The 19,352-nt window shown below is 42.6% G+C and overlaps 1 protein-coding gene across 1 annotated transcript in view; it reads left to right on the forward strand.

The window, feature by feature from the left end:
- The window catches only part of nfic (nuclear factor I/C), a 494,946-nt gene extending 478,999 nt beyond the window's left edge, over positions 1-15,947 (forward strand). The window contains exon 12 of the mRNA XM_072243880.1: positions 5,811-15,947. Within this exon, the coding sequence (XP_072099981.1) occupies positions 5,811-5,828 (18 nt within the window). The 3' untranslated portion in view covers positions 5,829-15,947. The remainder of the gene's footprint in view (positions 1-5,810) is intronic.
- Positions 15,948-19,352: the final 3,405 nt, after the last annotated feature.

Raw genomic sequence — 19,352 nt, forward strand, 5'->3', positions numbered from 1 at the left:
GCAAAGTTCATTGCCAGAGGCTCAGCAATCTCCTCCCTCGCCTCGCACAGTAACCTGGATAAGATCTCGTCCAGTCCCAGTGACTAATCCAACTTGATGCTTTCCAAAAGCTCCAGCATTTCCTCTTTCTTAATATCTACATGCTCAAGCTTTTCAGTCCGCTGTATGTCATCCCTACAATCGCCATGACCTTTTCCATAGTGAATACTGAAGCAAAGTACTCATTAAGTACCTCTGCAATCTGCTCCTGTTCAATACACACTTTTCCACTGTCACTTGATTGGTCCTATTCTCTCACATCTTATCCTCTTGCTCTTAACATACTTGTAGAATGCCTTGGGGTTTTCCTTAATCCTGTCCGCCAAGGCCTTCTCATGGCCCCTTCTGGCTCTCCTAATTTCTTTCTTGAGCTCCTTCCTGCTAGCCTTATAATCTTCCAGCTCTCTATCATTACCTAGCTTTTTGAACCTTTCGTAAGCTCTTCTTTTCTTCTTGACTAGATTCACAACAGCCTTTGTACACCACTGTTCCTGTACCCTACCATCCTTTCCCTGTCTCATTGGAACGTACCTATGCAGAACTCCATGCAAATATCCCCTGAACATTGGCCACATTTCTTCCGTGCATTTCCCTGAGAACATCTGTTTCCAATTTAAGCTTCCAAGTTCCTGCCTGATAACCTCATATTTCCCCTTACTCCAATTAAACGCTTTCCTAACGTGTCTGTTCCTATCCCACTCCAATGGTATGGTAAAGGAGATAGTCGTCTCCTTAATTGTCATCTAACTGTAAATATGACCAAACAAAACAACATTCTTCCAAACTACAATGCACCCAGAAAATATATATCACACACAGTGCACACAACACAATATTATCACAAATAAGTTAATGAAATATAACTCACGTATAACTCAATATAGTGCATGTAGTGTGCAGCACAGGTAAACAGTAAACAACTCACTAGTGACGAGACCCCGGGGGTGGTGATGGTGGTGGTAAAGCAAAGATAACCTCATCTATGATCCTGACGCTTAACAATAAAACTTCACTTAGACGGACCACAGTGCAGCAGTGTAGTCGTGCTGCTGTCTCACAGGTTCAAAGATCTGGATTTCCTATAGGAGCAGAATTAGGCCATTCAGACCATTGATTCTTCTCTGCTATTTCATCATGGCTGATTTATTATCCCTCTCAATCTCATTCTCCTGTCTTCTCCCTGTAACCTTTGACACCCTTACTAATCAAGAACCTATCAACCTCTGCTTTAAGTATACCCAGTGACTTGGCCTCCTCAGCCGTCTGCTTCAGTGCATTCCACAGAGCCACCACCCTCTAGCTAAAGAAATTCCTGCAAGAGGAACTTGGCAGGTCAGGCAGTATCTGTGGGGGGGAGAGGATTTGCTAATGTTCTAGGTCAAAAAACTACAACAAAGTTAAAGACTAACTTTACTTGTCGCATGTACATTGAAACATACAGTGAAACGCATTGCTTTGTGTCAACGGCCAATACAGTCAGAGATGAGCTGGTGGCAGCCCACAAGTGTCGCCATGCTTCCGGCACCAAAATAGCATGTCCAGAATTTACTAACACTAGCCCATACGACTTTGGGATGTGGGAGGAGAGTGAAGCACCCGGAGGGAGCCCGCGAGGTCATGGAGTGAACGTCCAAAGTCCTTCCAGACAGTGGCAGCAACTTAACCCTAGTCTTTCGCTGGCGCTGTAAAGCATCGTGCTAACTACCCTGCTACTGGACCCGCCTGAGAGTGGAGAGGAAAGATGACCGGTATAGAGGTGAATGTTCCTTACACTGACTGTCTGTCTCCCCTCCCCACTCTCCGGCCTGATGCAGAGTCCAGACCCAAAATATCAACAGTTCCCGGCGTATGTTGCCCGCTGGTTCCACTTTGAAAGGAATTATTATAACAATAATTAGTCTGGTTTAAGTCAAACATCAGTACACAGATTTGTTAACACCGAACAGCTGTTGCAGCAAAATTTAAGTTTATTTATCACACGTACATTGAAGCATACAGTGAAATGCATCATTTGTATTAACAACCAGCACAACCGAGGCTGTGCTGAGGGCAGCCCACGAGTGTTGCCATGCATGCCAGCGCCAACGGGGAAAGCCCGCATTGTTCAGCAGAACAACACTGTAATAGCACGCCACAGTAATATAGCAGTTGGCGTAACATTATTACAGCCTGGGGCTTCAGAGTTCAATTCCAGCACTGTCTGTAAGAAGCTTATAGGTTCTCCTCGTGACTGTGTGGGTTTCCTCCGGGTGCTCTGATCTCCTCCCACCATCCAAAGGCATACCTGTTAGTAAGTTAATTGCCCTGTGATTAGGCTGGGGTTAAATAGGCGGTTTGCTGTGCGGCGCAGCTCATTGGACAAGCAGGGCTTGTTCAGTGCTGTACTCGAAATAAAAATCCATCGTTTGCGTTAGCAACCAACACACCCGAGGGCGTGCCAGGGCAGCCACAAGTGATGCGACAGACTCTGGTGCTAACAGAACATTCCCACAATGCCCAGCAGAAGAACACAGAGCACAAGAAACAACAAAACAACGAAAGCAAAACGAGCACCACCCCTCCCTCCCTCTCTCTCTCTCTCTCTCTCTCTCTCACACACACACACAGTCCTCTAACCCAGGACAGGCCTTCAGCACCAGCAAGCAGGATAAACATAGAACATTACAACACAGGAACAGGCCCTTTGTTCCATTCTGTCTGTGCTGACCATGACTCTAACTTAAAACTAATCCCACCAACCTGCACCTTGTCCATATCTCCCCATCCTGTCTGTTCATCTGCCAGTCTAAATGCCTCTTAAACAAGCCTGTCACATCTGCTTCCACCCCCATTCCAGACTCACACTAATCTCACAGCTGGTGGAAGATGATGACACATCACAACGGCAGTGAAAGTGGAGGATCCCCAGTCACCTTTCCTCTCCATACCATTGGACCCTGACCTGACCCCAACCCCGATCCTGACCCTGACCCTGACCCCGACCCTGACTCCGACCCTGACCCCAACCCCGACCCGACCCTGACCCCAACCCCGACCCTGACCCCAACCCCGACCCGTCCCTGACCCCAACCCCGACCCTGACTCCGACCCTGACCCTGACTCCGACCCTGACCCCGACCGTGACCCCAACCCCGACCCTGACTCCGACCCTGACCCCAACCCCGACCCTGACTCCAACTCCAACCCTGACCCCGACCCTGATCTGTGTGGTGGCTATCCGAGCACCTGCTGCCCACATTAAACAAAGCCACGCACATGCGTCCTCCATTAGGGGAATACAACCCACTGGGAGAACATTATACTCAACTGGAGTGATCACACTGCTACTGCTACAACACACAACCTAATAAATTAGACAAGTCAGTGAAGAGAAAAGACCAGCAGGAAAAGGCTCAAATCATAAATACAAGGTCACCTTAGTTCCATCTGCAAAAACCAGGGTTTTTCGGTGATCAACCATCTTAATTCCAATCCTCATTCCCATCCCAACACATCGGTCCATAGCCTCCTTGACAGCCATGATGAGGCCAGTCACAGGTTGGAGGAGCAACACCTCATATTCAATCTGCGTAGCCTCCAACTTGATGGCGTGAATATCAATTTCTCTAACTTCTGGTAATTTTATCCCCCTCCCCTTCCCTCATCTTCCATCTCTCACTCTGTCTTCCCTCTTACCTTTCCTCTTTTCCTCACCTCCCTCTGGTGCCCCTCCTCCTTCCCTTTCCCCCCGGTCCACTCTCCTCTCCTATCAGATTCCTCCTTCTTCAGTCCTTTACCTTTTCCACCTATCACCTTGCAGCTTCTTACTTCGTCCTCTCTCCCACCCACCTGGCTATAACCTTCCAGCTTGTCCTTCTTCCCCTCCTGCAGTTTCTTATTCTGGCATCTTCCCCCTTCCTTCCTGCTGTATTTTGTAACTCCCAAATGTACAAACTAATCGAAATAAGAACAAGGGAGTCCAGAGTAACATATCACATGGTAGCATCATAATGGATGCAATTCACTTAGATTTACATATAACCCATAATTAATTATGCAAAATGAACAAGAATACTAAATCAAACAATACATTTACAATATTACTTAAATACTACTGAAATATTCAATATACAACACTAATCCCTGCTTATTTATAAACTCTAATATAGTATCAAATGCACCTCAATCATATACACAGTATACTTTGTAATACAACTACTATACAGACATCCACGGCACAGTTAATTTTTAAATTGTTTGAAACAGGCCTAAAGATTTAATTCCTGTGGAGGATTTCTTACTCTTGTGGGATAACATCTGTCCTGACGGGGTGGGGGCGGTCACTCTGCTTGGCAAGTAGAACTTGTGGTTGTGGAGCTATCTCAGGTTCTGAGGCCTCCATCTATGAGGTGGTTGTAGGAGTTGACTCTGGGACTGCAGGAAGTGGTTCTGACAGCTCTGGACAGCTTTCTTCTCTTTTTCTCAGCTTTTCTCACTATCTCTTCTCCCCTTTTCAACTTCTTGTCTTTTTATTTCTCACCTTCCATTTTGTTCTAGTTTCTTGTATCTCTGAATTTGCTAATTTCTTCTTCCATTTCCATAGCACTTATGTCACCCTCCTCTTCATTTTCCTTTTCTGGATTGTGCATCTGCCAAGCAGAGTGACCCCTCCATCCCTCACCCCACCCCCCCGGCCCCCACCTTGTCAGGAATGATGCTATCCCACAAGAGGAAGAAATCCTCCACAGTGATTAAATCTTTAGGCCTGAATGGAACAATTTAAAAACAATCTAGGTGTTCCTCCATTACTTTCACAATATCAGCAAGGTTCATTTCAGCTGGTTTGGTTGGAAAAGTTAAACTTCAAAGCAAACTATATGGCTTTAAACCCAAGGCACTCATCAAAAATTGGCACTCACTTCTCATTGGCTATATCATTTGCTTCAAAATACAGCTCAACTTGCTCAGGATGGATGAGCCAGTTTTCCATTGAGTAATCAAACGCTTCAATCTTTTTGATGTGGCCAGCCATTTCTGCTCTTTTGTAATGATTATTAGCACCTGCTACTCACTGTCTATGAACCCACGAATTCTTCCGTTTTCTGACTTTTTTATAACTCAACCAAGTCAGTCCTTTCCAAATGAAGTATGATGTGTTGCACTTTTTTTTTTACTTGACTGTTGCTGTGCTTTTTGAAAAACTCGAACATCTTGCTGCGCTTCTACAGGTAAGGAGTTGTCTCAGTTCGTTTAAAACTGCCTCATCACCACTGTTATGCTTTGTAACTCCAAAATATCAAACTAAGTGAAAGAAAAACAAGGAATAACATATCTAACTTCATGTTTACTTTAAGTGCTTGCACATGTGTCACATGGTAGTGTCATGATGTATGCAATTCGCTTATTTTTACATATAATCTGTAATGAATTATTTAAATGAACAAGAACGCTCAATCAAATAATGTATTTACAATATTATTCAAATGCTATTGAAATATTAAATACACAGCACTTGGCTCAAATCGTCAACTATTGATTCATTTCCATAGATGCTACCTGATCTGCTGAGTTCTTTCAGCATTTTGTGTTTGCTGCAAGAGGGAGGGAGGTGTTTGTCACAGACTAGATGGGCCAAAGGGCCTGTTTCTGTGCTGTGGTGCTCTATGACTCTAATCAGTTGCTGTTGGCGTGATGTTTGGAATGGTTTTTCTTCTCGGTAGCCGGTGTCCGCATTCTGCAGCAGAATTTTCTCTCTGGTGTCACTAAAGTTTGTATTTTGTTTCTTTCCACAGTCCTGGTATCTGGGATAGTCAAAGACCCCTCTCAAGTATTACCGAAGCTGTGTAATCGTGTTTCAAGGAACATGAGTGAGCGTCGACTTTGGTTTCAAGTTTAAAACAGAGAGAAACAAGGGAGAAGGCTACTTATAAGCTCGTCTTTAAAAGAAGATGTCAAGTCAGAAACACTATCATCCTACCAACATGTTCCGAAGATGGGTGCAATTCACTTCATCCGTTGACTGAAGCTTAGCCTGAGGTGTCCCCGTCTCTTTTATGCAAAATAAGCCTTTATATTTCTTAAAAATAATTACAGAACAAAGTTTACTAAATACGCTTTTGACAGGGTGGGAAAATTAACCTTCATCAGCTAAACATAATTCATAACTGCATTATGGTTATCTTTTGACTTTTTTTCCTTTTTAAAAGAACAATTTACAGAATTGACAGACAGCATAAGCATTTAGAAGCCACCTGAAGTAGAAAGTTCAAATTTCAAAGTAAATTTATTATCAAAGTACAAATATGTCACCATATACAACCCTGAAATTCATTTTCTTGCAGGTAGAACAAAGAAATACAATAGAATCAATGAAAACCATACCCATTCAGGTGCAGAAATGCACAGAGAATTAATTGTACCTCTGTATTGGAGTACCTGAGGACAGGTCTACTAAAATACAATCTCAGTTTAAGGTCAATTCTTCCAATTTTTTTTACAAAACCATCTTGATTATAATTGTTGTGATTTTTTGTTTTTAAACTAACTTTATTATTGTTTTAATTACAACAAAGATATGCACTAAAGAAGCCTACACATTGAAGGCCGTGACTTTAGTCTGGCTAATCCATAGCTCAATGTGAAGTTAACTTCCTGTGCTTCTGGCCAAACTAAACACGAGAATTATTTATCTACTATACTACACAAACAAATGTGTTTAATACTCTGGTGTAAAATCATTCCATTGATTTTGGGGTGCCATGGTAGTGTAGCGGTTAGCGTGACAGGGGTCGGAGTTCAGAGTTCAGTCCCAATGTCCTCTGTACATCCTCCCCATGAAATGCGTGGGTTTCCTCCAAGTGCTCCAGTTTCCTCCCTCAGTCCAAAGACATACCGGGTAGGTTAATTGGTCATTGTAAATTGTCCTGTGATTAGGTTAGGGTTAAATCAAGGGGTATTGCTAAGTGGAGCAGCCCAAGGGACCGGAAGGGCCTTTTCCGTGCTGAATCTCTAAAAAACACAAACTAACTAAATTGCTGAAGCTGACACCGTTAAAAATTGCTTTAAAGAATTCTGTCAAACCTAGATTGAATGGCAGATTAACCAGAGGTCTGGTTGTCTGGTCTCGATCTATCAGGTGGGACATCAGAGAACAATTTCTCTTCCACTGCAGTGAATAAGCTAATGACAAAATTAAATATTTGCAGTGTTAGAAGCATCTTACACAGTAATGAATGATTTAACTTACATGAAACTTTAAACATATTATTTTTATGATTATTTGTGATAAACCACAATGCAAAATCAAGTCAGATAAATGCTTATAGTTTTCAATTCCAATTTTCCCACCCTAAGCCTCAGTTACTTTTTTGCATGCAACTAATATTACAGATATAGAAGCTCACCTACCAGAGCAGTAGATTTACTGGTTTTAGTTTATTTTTGCTTTTCACTAGCGCATGGCCTAGTCCATTAGGTACATACATAGGTTTTGGTGATAGTTTTGGGAGACATTGGCGGTTGCATGTAGGGTGTGGAGGAATTCTGGGAATTCTCCATAAGCCATGTCAGTGCAAGGCCTCACACTACCACACATCCTTCTCAGTCATAGGGCCTGGTTCAACATACAACGGCTGCAAGCTCAAGAATATCATTAGTAGGTTATCTTTTGGGAGCAGGGTAAGCAAAATGTTTCAAGAATTGATATTATGGGGGGATTTTTTGTTTTTGTTTTAGTTCTAAATGCCATGTGTCAGTTCCTCAATATACACACTTTTCAGTGATTACCCAGGAGAACAGGACCAGATTTCAACAATGTTGGAAGTAGTTTCAAAATCATACATTGGCTGTAGCATTCGATGGGTGATCAACTTTGAATTGGTGGGGGGGAACTAAAATGATTGCTGCATTTTAAAAGAACAAGTTAATTGTTTTAACAGAGAAAGTATAATCTTTTGTAAAGATTGAAGAGGCACGTGCAATTGAAAGGAAACAAATTTCTAACTTAGTGATTCTTTTTAACTTGTCCTCGCACCCCAGGACTGTAAAACGGGGCAAATTGTTGTCGCCAGGCAACCATGGCAAAAAGTGCAACGAAACACCATTCCCCTCCCCCCACCCCTGAACCCCACATCCCAAACACCCCCCACCCACCTTACAGAGGTGAACACAAATGCCTTAGTATGTTACGTGTTATTTTATTTTTTTAAGCGGAGGGTAGCCAGCTGCCCTCATTAAAAAGGAAAGACTAGCACTTGTGCACACGATATCATTTTCATTAAACTGACACATATCGAAAGCAATATTTGGCATAATTTTCAGTCTTTGTTCACACTGAAAGCTTTTGACGAAAGAAGTTTGCACCTGAACAAATTTCTATCCATGTATGCTTAGTTTACCAGCTCAGGTACAGCCTTGCCTGAGCTACATTGCTGGCATCCAAAACCTCACAGTGTAAGCAGAAAAGTGAGGCAAACTCTATAGACGTATTTATAGTAACATTTTCTTTTTTCATCAAAGGTGCTGAGTGATGCATGGTGCTTTGATAGTATACTTTGTGATCCAGCAACACAAAAAACAAATCCAGTCAGCTCTATGCTGAATCCTGATGTGCATGGCGACTATGTGCTGGCCTCACTCTTTTCCCAACAAAAAATCCTTTCCTAATTTGCACGGAATTTTATACCACATTATGTGCCTTGCCTTTGAGAAAAAATGTTTAAAAAAGAACAAAAAAAAAATCCTTGGTATCACTGCACAAATTTTTGGCTGCATGTGTGGTTGCTTGTCATTAAGAAAAATACCATTGGTAAAAATGTAAGGATTTATGATTTTTGCTTCATAGGACATTGTAACGGCACTAATTATCAGTATTCCAGTGATTCTGTGGATTTTCATATAGAATATATTCACCTTGCAGTCATGTAAGAACATTGCTTTTCAACATTATTTGTCACTAATATTTTAACGAAAGGAGTTTCCCTTTTATTTCTCCCTAGTTGCGTCTTCCAACTCCTATTGGTTTGACTCTTTGGAAAATATGCAATACCAGTCTTGTAGACATAGAGCATGTAGCTTGTTTTAATCACTCTGAGTTAGCACACATAACTACAACGTTTCTAGATTTTTAATTTTAATTTTATTTTAATTGACCAAAGTTGGTGCTGCTCTCTATACAGAAAGAAAGATAGATCCTTCTCCTGTGACAAGTAAAGACTAATCTATGATTAAGGAGGATGAACATGGGAGGGGAAAATGTATATTTACAGTGAGGCTGTGAAGCACTATCAATGAAAGAATATTTTCTTGTATCCTGGTGGTTCAAATGATGAACTCAGAAAAACAATTACCTTAATTAGAGCCACTTGGGCAGGCTATTAGCAATTGTAGTGTGTATATCAGGCCCAACATTTCAGCCAAGTGTGGGTCAAGTGTTTAAACCCCATAATACCTACTGGGGCATAGTCCACCAACAGCAGCTTGCCAGAGACTTCTATCCTGGGCCAGCCTTTTAAGTTGTCCCCAGGAGTAGCCCATCTTTGAAGACCCTTCCTCTCACGGGGAAGAGGTCTTTGTAGTTTCTATTGGCGTTCCTGTAGCTCTAGGCGTTTACGGGATGGGGGTTTTCTAGCCCCATGCTCAATCTTCCTCCATTCACAGCGTGCTTGGGACCGTCCATGGCGGAGTTTTTAAACATTGATTTAATTAATAATCACTTACAATCATATATGTTGCTTTAGAAAGGTAAGATCTCAGCAGTGTATCAATCCCTATTTTAATCTGAGGACGAGGTTCTTCAGTGTGGCTCTTTTTGAAAAGTTGTTGGCCTGCGTTACTTGGTGGCATAGCTGCTGTTGTCCATCTGTACCTAAATCTGATCTGAGCAGGAAACAGTCCCATCAATACATGGAACTGACTATCCCACCAGACCTAAGTGCTTCACAGCTTTGACTGTCAACTGTCCTGAGCTTTTAAGGAAAAGCTGCATATCAGAATTGGAAAAACCATGAATTAAGGTTGTACATAAAAACTGAAAAATCGTAACTTAAAGCAATAGTTGTGGAGTGTCAGTTTGGTATGGTGGTGTTCAACACAAAAAGCCACCTGTACAAGGTGGAATGATAAGTGATACCAAATCACATACAGCTCTGCTTTAAGACCCTACTAATGTCTCGGAGCTTTAATAAATTGCATTTGATTGACACTTGGTGTGCTAGCCAAGATGCTGAACAAGGAGGACAAGAACTAGGACATCGCCAGTAGGTTCAACCCTTGTCACAGCTTTGTCTTGGACGTTAGCTGCCTTCCTTGCAGACTGTGTAATTTGTAAGCTGTATAGTTTTATTAAGTATGTTTTCCTTAATCTACCCTATTTTATAAAGGCAAAGACTTTTGTAATGAGAAAAGTACAAAAAAAAGTTTCATTACACTGGCTTATTAAGAAAGTTCAGCATTATATACCATTTGTAGAGTATTCTTCCTCCATGGGTACTGGATATGAGTTAAACTCACCTGTTACCCTTACTGTATTTAAATACAGTAATTCTCCTCATTTTTATGGTTTTGCGTATTCCTATACTTTAGAAGTATAGACTTCTGGTGTAAAAGAGCCATTGTAAATGGAAAAAAATGCTTTATTTTATGAAGAGTAATTATGTCAAACTTGTAAGAAACACTTGGAATTTTGAGAAGGAATGTCGTCATTGTAGTCTTTTTGACTGCTTAAAAAAAGTCTGTAGACTTTCAAGTGCTGAACTGGTGAGAGTAGAACAGATTACCTGTACTCTTTGTAGGGCGAGGGAGCCCAACAAATTGTTGTATGCAATGTACAGTATTGTTTGTGCGAAGGACGATGCAAAGCTGGTAGCTAGTTTATTTTTAAGGCAGGACAGAAAACATGTTTACGTGTATTTAAATTTTTGGCAATGGCTGACCGCGTGCTCCGTGAAATCCTTGTACTCGAGAATTCTCCTCCATCCATCAGCTTCAAGCAGGATAGAATGCTGCCACAATCAAACATGTGACCTTTTTTATTATTCCTACAGGGGTTCTGAGTTGGGTGATGACTTTTGTTGTTGTTTGTAAAGCGAACGCTGTCAATTGTGAAAGTTCTGGAGGGTCAGGTCTATGTGCAGACTGACAGTGATCTTTAATCCTTTGTAATGTGTTTCCACGCTTCTATGTTTAAGAATTCCTTCCAGATTTTTATTCCCCCAATATTGGGGATTATTCCTCCTTCAGAATTCCAGTCAGTTTTCCAGTTTATTGAGAGCTTGTATCCAGTCCAAAATATGAGTCAGCCCTTCCACTCTTCCAAGCAAAGCAAAATCTCCTGATAACACACACACACACACACACACACGCACACAAACACACACACACACGCACACACACACAAACACACACACACACACACAAACACACACACGCGCACACACGCACACACGCACACACATGCGCACACAAACACACACACACGCACACACACACAACACACACACACACACGCACACACAAACACACGCGCACACGCGCACACAAACACACGCACACACAAACACACACATACACACAAACACACACGCACGCACACACACACACACGCACACACACACGCAAGCACACACACACGCACGCACACACACACGCACACACAAACACACGCGCACACGCACACACGCGCACACAAACACACGCACACACACACACACACACACACGCACACACAAACACGCACGCACACACACACACACACACACACGCACGCACACACACACACGCACGCACACACACACGCACGCACACACACACGCACACACACAAAATGCTGGAGGAACTCAGCAGATCAGGCAGCCTCTACAGAGAGGAGTAAAGAGCTATTGTTTCAGACCGAGACCCTTTATCAGAACGTCCTTCAACTTGACTCAACTATCCTCCTTGCTACCTCCTCAGAAAATCTAAGCAATTCAAGTCAGCCATGATTTTCCTCCACTCCCCCCTCCCCGCACCTTTCTATTCTGCCTCCTACCCCCATCCCTTCCAGTCCTGATGAAGGGCGTCATCCCGAAACGTCGACACTTTATTCCTCTCCAGAAATGCTGCCTGACAGAGTGGCATGGTGGCATAGTGGTTAGCACAGCGTTTTACAGAGCAAGTGACGCAGTTCAGTTTCCCCTGCTGCCTGTAAGGAGATTGTACGCTCTCCCCGTGACCACGTGGGTTTCCTCCGGGTGCTCCGGTTTCCTCCCACAGTCCAAAGACGTACCAGTTGGGAGGTTAATTGGTCATTGTAAATTGTCCCGTTGTAGGCTAGGATTAAATCAGGGGATTGCTGGGCGGTGTGGCTCGAAGGGCCAGAAGGACCTATTCCGCAGTGTATCTTAATAATAAAATTTAAAACAAAATAAAACCTGCTGAATTCCTCCAGCATTTTATGTGTGTTGCTCCAGATTTCCAGTATCTGCAGAACCTCTTGTGTTTATATCTCTTGAAAACTCCAGTTTCCAAATCACAGGTTTGAAAGTTTCCATCGAAGATATCCTAGCCTGTTACTTCCTCTACATTCCCTCTATAAAAGTGTTTTAAAATCAAAATGAGTATTGCTGTTCGAAACCTATTCTTAATTTCAAAGAGACTTTATTCATACATTTCCAATCATCTTTTTATAATCCCTGTTCTTCTCCAGTGAACCTGAGTGTCTTGTAAACCTCAAACAAACAAGATGATGGAGGAACTCAAAGGATCAGCATTTCAAGTCAGGACTTTTCATCTGGAGCAAATGGACTCTGGACGAAAGGTCTTAACCGGAAATGTCGACTGTCCATTTCCTTCCACAGATGCTGCCTGATCTGCTGAGTTCTTCCACCATTTTGTTTGTTGTTTCAGACTCCATCATCTGCAGTTTTTTTGTGTCTCCATGTACAATTATAGTCCAAAATACTTTGTTTGCTTTGACTTGATTTGATAAAAAGTGGAGCACCAATTACAATGAATCCCTTCCTCCAGACCGTTGTCTCACAAATCTGGAAGGTGTCAATAACTTTGGAGACCACCGTCTGTTAGCCCTGTTTAAACAAAGAGCATTGCTCTAATATTATTTCTAGTTGGTTCTAACCACTTTCAGTTGAACTCCTGCCCATTCAAAGCTCTCAGGGATGCAGTGACTGGCTCTACTCTACTCATCAGCTTCTCTCTCAGTCTGCATAGTAAAGACCCGAACTGCAAAGAAGGCACATGCTTTCTGCCACAGCAGCCATTCAGAAACTAACAAAACTCATTTCCCTCCTCAAACCCTGGATAAATTTGCACTGTTCCACATCTTTCACCCTTTCCGTTTCTGCAATAACTCAAGACAGGGACTGGAACGGAACAAGCTGCCATTTACATTGTCGGTAGTCACCGCATTAGTCAAATCAACACCATTCTTAGGCCTACGCCACAGATATTTTTTTTTCTCTCAAAGGTTTTATCTAACCCCCTGCAAAATGTGCTAGTTGTTTCAGTTAGCCTGAAGGGAATATGCAAAATTCCATCACAATCTCCACCTCTTTATGATCTCTTGTGCACCTCCTTTGCAGCGAAGCGCGATGACACACATTCAACGGCCAGATTACATTTTGTAGAAGGCAGTAGATATACTGATATTGTTCTTTCACATACACATCTAAACATCTGTACCTACATCTCTGGAAGTCTCATTGAAAGACGGGAAACGTCGGACCGATGAGGTGACTCAAAGCCACCTGTCAATTGCAGAGGCATTTTATTCAGACTGTGCAAAAAAAACTCTAAACTTGAAAGGAAGTTTGTGAAGGGTTTTGTCACCTTGCTGGGTGTAAAACGCATTTTTTTCAGGCTGGTTTGGCAAACTCAGTTTTCCATCTTTGACAATCAGGTTTAGAGAGCAGTTATTCCTCAACCTTTTTTACATGGACAGGGAGCAGTGATCGGGGTCTGTCTATTGGGAGACTCGACGTGGGGCTGGGTCCAGCATTAACTGGACTCATCACGCTAGATTCATTTCCTCCTAAAATTACCTCATGTTAGTCAATTCCTGTCCACATCATTATCCACTCTAAGACATTTCCAGAAAAATAATGCTTTATCCATTTACTTTCTCCCATGAATCTCATGAATCAGTCACAAACTTTTGATTACATTTTGGTTACTAAAATATTGAAATCATTTTGCAGTTTCCCTTAAATATTCCACATCCAATAATGAAAGAATTGAAAATCAAATATTCTACATCCATTCTTGAACCTAAATCCTATTTTTGAAGATGCATCATTATGATAATTATTTTGCATTTAATAATAACTCCATTACTTATTCAACATTGTGAGGCTTACTATTGTCAGAGTGATAATTCAGTCAGCAAAATGGTTGAATTATTCTGTGCAATTCACAATGAACCTAGTACATAACCTCTATTAACTGTAAATTAAAAGCAATATAAGACCATAAGACATAAGAACAAAACTAAGCCACTCAGCCCATCGAGCCTGCTTCGCTATTCTATAATTGCTGATTAATTAACCCACTCAAGCCCATTCTCTTGCCTTCTCCTTGTAACATTTGGCACCCAATGACTTGGCCTCCACACCTGTCTGTGCAATGAATTCCACAGATTCACCACCATCTGGCTAAAGAAATTCCTCCCTATCTCTGGTCTAAATGGATGTCTGTCTCTTCAGAGGCTGTGCCCTCTGGTCCTAGACCCGCCTACTATAGGAAACACCCTCTCCTCGTCCATTCGATCTGTGCTTTTCAATATTCAATAGATTTCATGAGATCCCCTCTCATTCTTTTAAACTCCAGCAGGTACCGGCCCGGAGTTACCAAATGCTCCACATACATTAACTCTTTCATTCCTGGAGTAAGTTTATTTAGACTGTTAAATCCCAATTTTATTTGGACCCACCCACGTATAAAGCCCTAATTCAGCTACAGTGCCCGAACCCAGCCGCTCCATGTAAACAAGGTTATACTCGGCATGCTTTGTTCAAACTACACCGAACTTTATTGTATAAAATAGCAGGAAAATAGGCAAAAGATCCAGCAAAGCAGGTCATTTTCCTACCACATGTGGTTCTGTAGGGAGTGATCTGCTGATCAGCATGACAACAGCATAACGACTGGGGTCCATGTTGACGTGCTTGTATAGAGAGCAATGGTCAGCAGAGCTGTTGCATTATCCTCTACAATTATTTATAACCATTTTAACAAGCCAGCGGGAAAAAAAGAGTACCAAAAAACATTTTTAATAAATGCAGTGCCTGATAATCGACTGCTGAATTCAATTTTGCTTTGCAAAGCCTGAGTTTATCAGTCCTTTTTTTAAAATTCGTCATCACGCAGTCTCTATTGCAAATGTCCTTTCAACATCACTGTCGTGAGTCCATGTGCGTTACTTTCCGGGAAGAGATCATTTCTCTGAGAACATGCTGAGACCATGTTATTTCTGAGGGTTTTTCATTATATTTTAGAGTATTACAGTAGTTAATCAATAAACGCTTGCTTACTGCACAGACATAAACACACTACACACCAGATCAAACGTGTGGTTCTTTGGTTGCTCGATGCAAAGTTCTGACAAAGTATATCTTCTTCACCACAGTACATTGATTCCAGCAACACAAAAGAAAACCTTTTTATTTTGATTGTACTTGCCTATTAATCCTTAGCTAAGTATGTAAAGGGACAAAGTGAAAGAGCAGTGCTGTTGCTGCTCACGTGCACAGATGTACAGAATATCTGCAACTAAAGCACCACTCGTTTCAAACTGGTGTGAACTCAGCTTCAAATTTGATTATAACCATTGTATTTTGCCATTGCTGTTCGCAGCTGCTCATACTACATACAGTTACTGGAAGTGAATATGTTTCCCTATGCAAAAAAAAAGTTAAAAAAAATAAACAAGCTATGCTATAGATCTGCCTCCATTGTCTTCATTTGGATCTTAGCAGTTCCAGTGTTTCCTCCCCAAAATATAACAAAGTGACCGCTCAGTTTCCTTAAGGTGACTTACAGCAATTGTACTCCATGTTGGCATTGGAGGGGAGGTTCGCGAGAATTGTCCCAGGAATGAAAGGGTTAATATATGAGGAGCGTTTGATGCCTCTAGGTTTGTGTTGAGTTGTACTGAATGATCTTTATTGTCATTATATTTCATTGTACAATGAAACTCTGTTTGGCTTCCTCTCAGGCAATTAAAACAAGACAGTAATAGAAAAACAGTATTAAATAGAGTAAGTAGCAGAAAATAAGTTGCAACAGCACCAGATTATCACAGTAATGCACAAAGTGCCGTTAGTGCAAGTATTTGAGCCCTGGAGTAGCCGGAGTTTAGATGAAGGGGGGGATCCCATTGAATCCTATCGGATACTGAAAGACCTAGATAGAGTGGAGATGGAGGGGATGTTTCTGATGGTAGGGGAGTCTAGGACCAGAGGGCACAGCCTCAGAATAGAGGGACATAACAGAGGTGAGGAGGAATTTCTTCAGTCAGAGGGTGGTGAGTCTGTTTAATTTGTTGCCAAAGCCATTGGGTATACTTAAAACGGAGATTGTTAGTTCATGTTTGGTCAGGGCATCAAAGGTTATGGGCAGAAGGCAGGAGAGTGGGGTTGCAAGGGAAAATAAATCAGCCACGGTGGAATGGTGGAGAAGACTCAATGGGCCAAATGGCCTATCTGCTCCTATGCTGCATGGTCTAAGAGCGAAGAAGAAGATTAAACTGGTTCCACACAAAATATTTTGAGAATTGTAGCAGTCTGCTGCTCTGGTGACAAGAAGGTGAATAATTCTGAGGTGCAAGAGATTCTGGAGTTGCTGAAAATCCTGAGCAACACACACAGAATGCTGGAGAAACTCAGCAAGTCAGGAAGCTTCTGTGGAGTGAAATGAATGGTCAACTTTCAGGGCTGGGACCCTTTATCCAGACTGCCTTAGGCAGTGTTCATCACTCCTTATCAAGGGTACTCAGGGTTAAAAAGAGAACTTTTGGCATATTGGACTTCATAATTTAATGTATTGAGTACGGAAGTTGGAATGTTATGCTGAAACTGTGTAAAACATTGGTGAGGCCTAATTTGAAGTGTTGTGTGCAGTTCTGTTCACCCACCTACAGGAAAGGTGTAAATAAGGTTGAAAGAGTGCAGGGAAAATTTACAAACATGTTGCCAGGAATTGAGGGCCTGAGTTATAGGGAAAGGTTGAACAGGTTAAGATGTTACTCCCTGGAGCATAGGAGAATAAGGGGAGATTTAATGGAGGTGTACAAAACTATGAAGAGTACAGATAGGGTAAATACAAGCAGGTTTTTTTCATTGACATTGGGTGAGGTTATGGTTTAAGGGTGAAAGGTAAACATTTAAGGGGATCCTGGGGGAGAATGTCTCCACTCAGAGGGTGGAACAATCTGACAGCAGAATGTGGGTTTGAATGCACCATTTAAGAGAAGTTTGGATAAATATATGGATAGGGGGGGTTGGAAAGCTATGGTCCAGGTGCAGCTCAATGGGACTAGGCATGGTCTAGATGGGCCAAAGGGCCTGTTTCTGTGCTAAAGTATTCTATGACTGCTTTACACTAAGCCCACTAGATCATGGGAGGTAAATGCTGCCCTTCAGTTCACTCTCACAGAGATGGAAACTCAAAATGGCCTCAGGCTCGGTATGCCAAAGCAAATTTCCTTTTCCCCTCCATCCACAACAAGCAGGTATCCTGGTGACCAACCATTTTAAATCCGATCCCAGTTCCCATTCCAACATGTCGCTGCACAGCCTCCTCTACTGCCACAATGAGGCCACTCTCAGGTTGGAGGGGCAGCACTTCATCTTCTATCGAGGTAGCCTCCAACCTGATGGCATGAACATTGGTTTCTCCAACTTCTTGTAATTTTTTGGTGGCACAATCGCAGTCAAATGGGCAGAGGAGGCCTCACACAAGTCCAGGAGCAAGAGATTAAAAAAACAAGAGCTTTCGGGGGATTTTGGCTTTTTACAGTGGTGTGGCCACAATTCATTAGCAAGGGCAAATAGAAAGTAAGGCAGGGGAAAGCAGGGCAGCCATTTTTGGAGCGGCAATATTGTCAGTGGATCAGGGTTAGAGTGGGAAGGTGGGGAGGCTTTGGCTCATCAGGCTTCAGCAAGGTAAGTATCTGGTGGATTTCTTCTTCTTCATTCCTCATCTGTTAGAGCAGTGTTCTTTGTGTGAGATGTGGGAATCCTGGGAGACCTCCAACTTCCCAGATAACCTCGTCTGCACCGGGTGCACCGAGCTGCAGCTCCTCAGGGAGGATGTTAAGGAACTGGAGCTCCAGCTCAGTGGCCTTGCAGGAAACTGCAGAGGAGATAGATAGGAGCTACGGGGAGGTAGTCACACTCAAGCTGCAGGAGGCAGGTAAAGGGGTGACTGTCAGGAGAGGGAAGGGAAGTGGGCAGCCAGTGCAGAGTGCCCCTGTGGCCTTCCCCTCTGTAGTAAGAATATCACTTAGGATACTGTTGAGGGGGACAACTTAACCGGGGGGAGTCACAGCAACTGGCTCTTCGGCAATGAATCTAGCCCTATGGCTCTGAAGGGAAGGGTTGAGAAGAGGGTGGTAGTAGTAATAATAGGGGATTCCATAGTTAGACAAGTAGACGTGATTCTGTGGGCGCGATAGAGACACCCAGGTGGTAATTTGCCTCACAGGTGCCAGGGTCAGGGATTGGGCCCAGGGCATTCTAAAGGGCAGGCAGAAGTCTTGGAACATATTGGCACTAATGACATAGGTAGGAAAAAAGAGGAGGTACTGAGAGAGAATTTAGGGAGGTAAAAAAAAAACTGAAAAGCAGGACCTCCAGAGTAGAAATCTCTGAATTGCTGCCTGTGCCTCATGCCAGTGAGGGTAAGAATAGAATGATTTAGCAAATGAATGCATGGTTGAGAAATTGGTGTAAGGGGCAGGGTTTTAGATCGCTGGATTGCATTGGGATATATTCTGAGGAACTAATGACCTGTACAAAAGGGATGGGTTACACCTGAACCTGAGGAGGACGATATCCTTGCAGGCAAGCTTGCTGGAACTATTAGGGAGGGTTTAAACTAAATTGGCAGAGGGGAAATGGAGTGATGGGGATGGGGACTTCCAACGGCTGTCTTTTGGATTGGAACAAGAAGAGCAGTGTAAGAGCTGAATTCTGAAGGAAGGCAGTTTTTTTTTAAACTTCTTCGAGTGCAAGAAGGATGAGACTGCGCAGGTGCGTGATGTACACAGGACAACACAGAGAGTTTAAAAAGGAGACCACCCTATACAGCGGGCAGCGGTCGGAGCAGGCAGCAGAATGAATGGT

The sequence above is a fragment of the Mobula birostris genome, chromosome 26 (assembly GCF_030028105.1).
Source record: "Mobula birostris isolate sMobBir1 chromosome 26, sMobBir1.hap1, whole genome shotgun sequence".
In the NCBI taxonomy this organism is placed as follows: Eukaryota; Metazoa; Chordata; class Chondrichthyes; order Myliobatiformes; family Myliobatidae; genus Mobula; species Mobula birostris.